Raw genomic sequence first — 8,930 nt, 5'->3', positions numbered from 1 at the left:
GTTTCCGTTGGAGGTAAAACCATGGCTAAAAATGTCAAACCTGGTACTATTCACATTACTCTTTATTTTTTTCTTATCGTTAAAACTCAAAGTTTTCAAATCCTTTTCATTAGTTTTCATCATTATTTTCTGTTGAATTGATTCAAAAAAGGTCTTAGATTTGAGAGTTGCTCCGGATGCTTGCCTTGGATAATGTTTAAGTCGAATATGGACAGTCAAACAATACCAGATCTAAAAGATATAATAGAGCACACAATTGTGGTTTTATTGCAGTGTAGGAAAACAATTATACTTGAGCACCTTGGTGTTAATTTGATCTTGATCGGTTTTCGTTTCTCTTTTCTCCTAATAATTTAACACACTAAAAATGTCATTTTTTAAATAATAAAAAAATAGAGCACATATAGGGAAATCCAAACTCACATGGACACTAAACTCTCGACAAAAAGAAAATAAAAAAAAAATAAATATATATATATACACACACACATTAATGAAATTCTCTTTGTCAACTAAAAGAGGGTGAAAAGACAAATTAGTATTCTATCACACAAAAAGATGATGGCCAATAATGTAATTTCACAGGTCCAAATTTTACTGTTTTTTATTGAAGCCTCACCTACATGTGATGTTAAAATACCTTCAATAAAATAAAAAATAAAAATTAAAAAAAAAAAAAAAAACCTCCCACTCCCCCCACGTTTTCTCTCTCCCTCTCTTCAAAAAAATATGTTCATACACACAAAATATGTAGACAAATGCTAGTATATATAATCACATGTTCTGAAGGTTTAACTTTAGAATATTTTCTAAAATAAAATAATAAAAAAATATTAGGATTTTAGTTGCATATTTAAGAAAAGAAAAGGGAACTAACTCCTAGTCTTATGCGTCACTCAGTACTATGGTCTGGTCACTTGGAAGTGAGAGGTCTTATGTTCGAATCTTGTTGATGGCGAATTCGATATCAAATTAGGTTGCACATTGTGTGGCTTAGCTGAATTCCTCCTCTCCTTAGTGTAAAAATATTGATGTAATAAAAAAAAATAAAAATAAAAACTCCCAGTCTTATGCAAGCTGCTTTGGTCTTATATCATACGGGTAAGAAAGAAGAATCCTTTGAATTGTTAATTAGTTTTCCTTTTTATTTATAAACACAACTGGATACAATAAGTAGGTATGTAGAAAACTAGAGAAGAAGACAATTGGGTTTATACATCAGTTATTTGATATCTCTCTATTTATTCTTTAAGGAAACCCTAATTTTATGCAACTGCATCAGTTTGTCTATATTATATATCACTGGATATCATGCAAAGCTCCCTTTGAATTAAGGTGTTGGTCTGTTCATCTCTTTATAAAAACAAGTTGGACACGTCCAACTCAATTTATTTCTCCAAATAACTCATAAGTTTACATATTAATACTACCGATTTGCCTTTGGCCCTGAGGTCTACTATAAGTAACAAAATTATTTTACCCTGAAGTTTATACACATACACACCCGAACTCTTGTTCTTGAATCGGTTCAATTTTATTAAATCATGTGTGGGTATTAATACATTTGAGTCCTAAATCATTTAGCTTATCTTGTATGTTATTATTAAACACATAAAATAATCTCTCTTAGTGCCTGTTCTGTAAAAAAAAAAAAAAAAAAAAAAAAAAAAAAAAAAAAAAACAGAGGTGCTAAGACCTCCCTTGTAAGTCCTCAAAGAGACGTGTGGTATGACATAGCCTTGAGATGTGATAGCCTCAACTTTTTGACAGCAAATTAAACACATAATTAAGGCTTTTATCTTAAGGTAAAGATTTATGTTTGTTACTCCGACTATAATTTTATTTTCATTTGTATAAAGAAAATACATGCATGAGTATATCTATCTACAAGACCAAGCCAGAGCATACATATAGGAGTGTACTATTCACACATTTCATTTTACTTCTCACACACATGTATAAATTTGGAAGTCTTTCCCCTTGAAATGCTGCTGATCCTTTGTCCCTTTGCGGCCTTTCTTAAGAGATAGAGTAATCGTCACTCGACAGCTCGAAAGCGGATCAGTACAAAACCATGTGATCTGTACTCGTTTACGTACCCCACTGGCTTCGTCATACCCTGCCTACTCCTCTTTCACTGGCTTATTTGTACCCAGCTACATGATGGAACTCCCCTCGGTCAATCCTCACTCGACAGCAGCTCCGTCGTAGCTTTTGGTTGCTTGACAAAGAAATGAGACCCGACTTCCCATCATCATCAATATGATATTGCAAATTTGTAATCGGTATCCGTCTTAAGAATTATATATAGTGCAAATTTGTAATTCACATTTATTTCTAGTGAGTTCCACGATGAATCGGGAGCGAGAGTTGGTGGTTGGTGAGAGATTATTAATGTATCGAAAATACAACTCAATAGACTATAATACCTAACAAAATAATAATAAAAAGAGAAAAATGTTATTAACATTTTAAAAATACTAATAACAATTCTCTAAAAAGATTAAAATTTGAATCGATGGTGACAAAAGAAATGGGAACCATTAAACAACTCCCATGTAATTTGATTCATCAAGCTATATATTATACTTTTATTGGCAGGGTACAGTAGAGGTTTGGTGTAAGTGCATGATTAAATATTAACAAGTTGCAAGGCAGAGGGTACAATACAGGGTTATAATACTTTTATTCATCAAGCTGTATAATTTGGTGGTTTGTTTTATTCACACCTATACTTTACTGACAACGTTCAACATATTTATTACACTTTATATTTACTTTTTAAATAAAAAGTATCTTAACGCATCTCATTTATTTTTCTTATTTTTCAATACTACCTCTACATCTCACACTGTCACATCCTGGTCCAGGTCTCATCATATCATGGGCTCGACTCTACCGTAGCATGATATTGTCCATTTTGGGTCCCGACCACGCCCTCACAGTTTTGTTTATGGGAACCCAGACAATAACTTCTCAGTGGGTCACCTATCCTGGGAATGCTCTCACCCCCAATTCGCTTAACTTCGAAGTTCCGATGGAACCCGAAGCTAATGAATTCCCAAAATGCCTCGTGCTAGGTAGAAATGAGAATATACATATAAGGCTTACATGAGCCAATCCCTAGTCAGAAGTGTGCCAACAAGGACGTCGGGCCCCTAAAAGGGGTGGAGTGTGAGTTCCCAGAAATAAAACCGTGAAAGTGTGGTTGGGGTCCAAAGCAGACAATATCGTGTTACGGTGGAGTCGAGCCCGAGATATGGTGGGGGTCCGGACCGGGATGCGACACACACTTATACACATCCAACATCACACTCTTCTCAATTTTAGAACAATACAATAATTTGAATTTTAGAGACAAGAAGGATAGATTAATTGTTGTATAAAATCTTCAACATGCCGTCTAATTTATACATCCGAGTATCCTTTCGAATTTTTTTGAACAATCAACGTTGGATTCCAAGAGCCCGAAAGCACAAACAGTAGGGACTATTCTTAAGGTTATGTCATTTGTTTAAACTTCATGTTCGTTGCTTTCAGATTTGTAAAAGGAACACATTTGTTTGTTTAAAACTGCCAACAGACATGCACCCTTTTATGAAAGATTATAACCCAATTCCAAATCCCTTCCAAAAGGTTATACATGTCTAATGGCATTGCTTCAGTTTAAACCAGCGAAGAAACATTTGAAATGCTTCATTACCAAATAATTTCTTGAATGCCTAAACCAACGAATAAAAAGGGAACTAAAGCTCGATTTTATATTTCATTCGTAAAAAATAAATATGTTTGGGGTTTTAAGGTTTTGTTCTAAAAATGGAGATGGTGGAAATGACTTTAATAGCTTAAATAGTTATTTCATATTGTTATAAAGTTTCATTGATTTAGTGTATCAACATTTGGCGTCGTCTGTGGAGATTGATACAAAAAGCTATGTCTGTTCTCTTTTCGTCTCACCACCGTGTTGAGAACGAATCCCTTCCATTGATAAGAGGGTAAATCTTACGTGTACTTATAAATAATTGAGTTACTTTCTATAATACCAATTGATTTTATAGCAGAAGTTTATATTTCTTCACGTTCTCCACCTTGACTTTTCAGCTTCTGATGTTCAACGTGAACTTACGTGGCATGGCCTCCTGTGTCAAACAGGCAGCTCATGTCATGGTAGAGGCACGTGAGGGGGAGCATTGTGTGCACAACAAGTGTCACGGCGACTGGTGAGCGGTACTAGGGTTGGTTCGTTCGGCGAGCCTGCAACTCGGAGTGCACGGGATTAAAGTGAACTGCGTCCTGCCGAACGCGCCAGACATGCACGCCGTTGACTTGCAACGCGCGAGGGAATCAAGTGGAGAAATTTTTAATTGTGACTAGAATACAAGTGGTACATCACGTGTTTTAATAGGAATGGTAAGAAATTTTATTTTTTAAGTTGTTAACTTTTTAATACACATATCCCATAATTTGTATAAGAACACATGGTACATCATTCCGTATACCGATCATATTGAAAAATCTCTTGAATCAAGTGGAGGTAGTGAGGCAGGTGTGTGAGAAGTTTGCGTCCTTAAAGGGGGTTGTGCTGACGGCGAGGCATGTGGCAGAGGCGGCGCTGTTTCTTGCTTGTGAAGATTCTGAGCTTGTGACTGGACATGATATGATGGTGGATGGTGGCTTTATTTTCTGCATGATGATGCTCTTCTTGGATTCTCCATTATGATCTGCGTGAGTGTTAGGATCAATAATGGGCTTTGTATTTGCATCTGTGTTTCTGGTTTTGTTGAATGGGTTTCTTTTTTCTTATTTGCATAGAAAAGAATGGGCTTCGTTTGAGTGGTTGTGTAACAAATTTCTTTCCTTTCTAATGTAAAAGTATTTTCAATCATGTTTTTTATTTTTAATTAAATTTAATTAAAAATAAAAACATTATAAAGTAACTTAGATTTACTTTATTTATTTATCTATTTATTTTGATACAACGATATTCTACTTTGAGCAGAAGTGGTATTGTGCTAGGCCAAACAATGAATCAATCAATAATTAGTTATCGAACTCAACAGAAATAATATACGCTTTTGTTATCTTTGTGAGTCGTACCTAAGACCTTTTATTGAGGAATACCAAGCTCTTTATAAAATTTCTATTTTAACCTTGTTTAAGGGATCATAACGAGAAAGAGCCAATAGAATAAGGGCTTATTTGGAAATGTTTTTAAAATGACTAAAAGCCTTTAGTGAAAGTTTTTTTTCAAACCAATTCCTAGTAAAAATGCAAGTGAATTTAGAAAGCATTTGAAGTGTTTTCTGCTAGAAGCACATAACTAGTGTTTAGTAAGGTCTTTTTGGAACTCAAAAATCGTTTTTAATCATTTTAAAACCACTGCAAAGTAAACCCTATATTGTGTACCTAAAATAATATAAAAGTAATAGTCATTAATGTGTCATTAGGAGCACACATTCTTAAGGTTTTGCTATCATAGAGAGCATAGTTGGAGTTGAATTTATCTAAACTTCTAAATCTCATCTAGAGAGCACATTAAAAATGCTCTAATAATGCATATTCAACTCATAACACATGAAAGAGGAATCATGCCCCATTGAGTAATTAATCATAGTGCTTTGGTTAATCACGTTTTTTTGTGTGTACAAGCTATGTTAGGGAGGAGAATTAAAATCGAGATTTCAAGTGCATTAGAAAATATTCTTAACTAGTTGAATTACAAGTCTCTTTTTACTTAATTACAATCAAAGATGAAGGAATTGAAACACTGCAAGAGGTTTTTAAAAGCTCAAAGTGCATCTTTGTGCTAAGTCTTTTTATTTTTCTTATTTTCAGGTGCTATTAAAAATGCGCTTCCGTCCAATATTCATAAGAATCCTCAACTCCCCTTCTACAGAGGCACGAAGGGGTTCGGGTGCCTTTTTTTTTTTTTTTTTTTTTTATATATTTTAAGAAAGAGAAAACTGCGAAGTCTTTAAAAAATGTTCATGATAACATTATATATAATTTTTCTTCTTAGAAATGCTATCTGTATATATGGAGTTGTCAGTTGTGTGGCAAATTGCCAACAAAAATGGCCTTTCGACTTCACCAAAAGACCACTTGATTCGAAAAATCTGGTCTCTCTGACCTTTTTCATCTTCCTAAAGAAAATCATATTCATATCCATTTCTGAAGCAATTGGAAGAGAAAGAAACATCCAATAGAAATAATGGGCATGCAGCTGATGAGGACTTCTAGATTTCATCACCATCTTCTTCATCCCGAAAGCACTTCTACCCCTCCCACAAAAGCACTTTTTGGTTTAGGACATGTCAACAGCAGAAGCATAGTAAACATCAAAAGAAGAAATCAAATTTATGGGATTGTGGCTTCAAGCAATTTGGCTTCACCACTATCGGACAGCTGGAAGCCTGAGAAGGGTTCGGCTGCTCCTTCTCTCAGTGACATTATCTGGCCTTCTGCAGGTAATTAGAATCATAAAGATTAATATTATAAATAATAATACCAATTAATCATGTGTTTAGATGCATTAATGATGAGCATTTGGTGAAAAATAGGGGCTTTTGCAGCAATGGCAATATTGGGGAGGATGGATCAGATATTAGCACCAAAAGGAATGTCAATGACAATTGCACCTTTAGGGGCAGTATCTGCAGTCCTCCTTGCCACTCCTTCCTCTCCTGGTGCTCTGGTATTAAACTTGTTCTACTTTCTGAGGTTTAAATCAGGAGAGATTCTTGCATATAAACTGCTGATATATTTATGTTTCTGCATCACTCATCACGTGATTTATGTAATGATATAAATTACATTAAAGATATATTTTCAAGTTTATAACGCTTATCACGTGACTTATAAAATGTTATGGTAACATGTGCATGACATATTTCAGGTGACACACAAATTTTTCCTAAAATTATCCATGAATACTCTTTGTTCTTTGATAATCTATTTGGTGAATATGATCCATAAGTTGCTTTGTTCTCCTTCAAGCCTAGACTGCCTTGTTTGAGTTGTGAGTCAATGGTAGACATGAGTACATGTATACAATTATCACAACTCCAGCTGTATGGACCCAACATGATGAAAATGGAAGATAGCAAAATTAAGTCCAGATTTTCTTGAAGTTCCTTATTAGGACTTATTTTGATCCAAACTTTTAATTGTTCTGGACTGTTCATTTAGGAAGTTGAAAATTTAATGGGGGAAATGTCAATAAGTCATAGATGTTTTGTATATGAGTTTGCCAATCTATAGAACTCTTGTAAGAATTTGCAAGTCAAGTAATTAAGATTGTTTATCCTTACACATGAGATCCTCTGTTCAAAATTCAAATACCCAATCTTCCTTACACTTAGTCTTTTTGTATGTGAAAAGACCTATATACCTAGGTCAAATAAAGGGTTAAACGTATATTACAGAGTCATATAAGGGTCAAACTTAAATTCATCTTGGCCGAAAAATGACCAACAGAGTTAGATTTGTTCGACTTAGATTTGATGGTTAAACAAATTTGCTATTTTTCAAAAGGGGTAATTTCAATTTTTGTGTCATTCCCCAATTAAATTTAAGATAATCAAAAGCATATATAGCCTATTGAAATAACACACTAATTCTCCCTTGTGGTTTTGCAGAAGTACAATATGTTCATGGCACAAATAGGTTGTGCAGCAATTGGTGTACTAACATTTTCCACATTTGGCCCAGGATGGCTTGCTAGGAGCGTTGCCCTAGCTGCATCCGTTGCTTTCATGATTTGCACACGTTCCACACATCCACCTGGTAATTCCTGCTACCTCCTATCCAACACAAAATTCTCATTAATCTCTTTTTTCTGCTACTAAAATCAGGTGCACAACCTATTATGTGTTAAATTTGCAGCTGCAAGCTTGCCTTTACTCTTCATCGATGGAGCTAAGTTCCATAACTTGAGTTTCTGGTATGCTTTGTTCCCAGGCGCCGCGGGATGCGTTCTTCTTTGCTTGATTGTAAGTACTCTTACATTAATTACTCCTAGCAAATTGCAAAACTTGTTTGCTTATTTGTTCTGAACACATTTCAACACTTTTAGTATGCAATGGCTGATCTCACTAATTATCTCGATATTTCTGCAGCAAGAAATAGTGTTATACTTGAAGGAAAACTTCAAATTTTGATCATCTGGAAGCAAACACAAGCTTGGCTACTCACATAGTTGGAGACATCGTACATTCCTTCATCTCAAGTTCAATATTGAAGGAAATGCACCAACACTATAGAAATGAAAAACAAAACTCGAATACAACTAAAGGTCAGCAAGTCTTGGGTTCGACTGCACCCGAATCTCCTTAGGGACACATGAAATTAAGTCTGAAGGAGTTTGTTGCCCACAATTATACTGTAATTCTATTGTAAAACGTGATCTAAATTATTCTCCTCTACACCAAGATTGTGGTCCTAAATCCTAAAAGTAGTGCATTGATGGTTCTAAGGTTCTTAAATTGATGTGAGGAAATATCTACTTGCCATATGGTCCATGACTCCATGAGAGTAAATTCATTTTGCTTTAATTAGTCCAATATCAAATATTGATTTTGGGGCTTAACATCAATGGTTAATATATGCAATTCATCAAATTGATCAAAGATTGTAATTTCATGGAGAGATTTTTCAATGTGCTGGAAATATGGTCCGGTACACTGATACAACACATATCATAATATAAATGGTTGGATATTAGAAAAAAAAAATTACAACCACTTGTATTATGACACTTGGTGTATAAGATTGTGTTCCTGGTACACTAAAAAATATCTCAACTTTTAGGAGTTTGTTGCCCACAATTATATTGTAGTTCTATTGTAAAACGTGATCTAAATTTATTCTCCTCTACACCAAGATTGCGGTCCTAAATCCTAAAAGTAGTGCATTGATGGTTCTAAGGTTCT

General features: G+C 34.5%; 1 protein-coding gene across 1 annotated transcript; it reads left to right on the top strand.

The window, feature by feature from the left end:
• Positions 1-6,068: 6,068 nt before the first annotated feature.
• LOC137711884 (uncharacterized) lies at positions 6,069-8,587 on the top strand. The gene is made up of 5 exons (XM_068451041.2): positions 6,069-6,467; positions 6,561-6,694; positions 7,638-7,785; positions 7,885-7,991; positions 8,118-8,587. Exons 1-5 carry the CDS (start codon positions 6,212-6,214, stop codon positions 8,157-8,159), a joined length of 687 nt encoding a protein of 228 aa, XP_068307142.1. The 5' UTR covers positions 6,069-6,211; the 3' UTR covers positions 8,160-8,587.
• The last annotated feature ends 343 nt before the right edge of the window (positions 8,588-8,930 follow it).

The sequence above is a fragment of the Pyrus communis genome, chromosome 14 (genome assembly GCF_041283825.1).
Source record: "Pyrus communis isolate YQ-2024b chromosome 14, ASM4128382v1, whole genome shotgun sequence".
NCBI classification, from domain to species: domain Eukaryota; kingdom Viridiplantae; phylum Streptophyta; class Magnoliopsida; order Rosales; family Rosaceae; genus Pyrus; species Pyrus communis.
The sequence above is the reverse complement of the archived record's forward strand: the minus strand, read 5'-3'. Positions and strand labels throughout refer to the sequence as shown.

What these genes read in the sequence shown, in the direction of transcription:
- LOC137711884 (XM_068451041.2), top strand. Translation starts at nt 6,212, where the DNA reads ATGGGCATGCAGCTGATGAGGACTTCTAGATTTCATCACCATCTTCTT. An exon ending in CATTATCTGGCCTTCTGCAG is followed by an intron (nt 6,468 to 6,560) that starts GTAATTAGAATC and finishes GGTGAAAAATAG; the next exon opens with GGGCTTTTGCAGCAATGGCA. An exon ending in GCGTTCTTCTTTGCTTGATT is followed by an intron (nt 7,992 to 8,117) that starts GTAAGTACTCTT and finishes ATATTTCTGCAG; the next exon opens with CAAGAAATAGTGTTATACTT.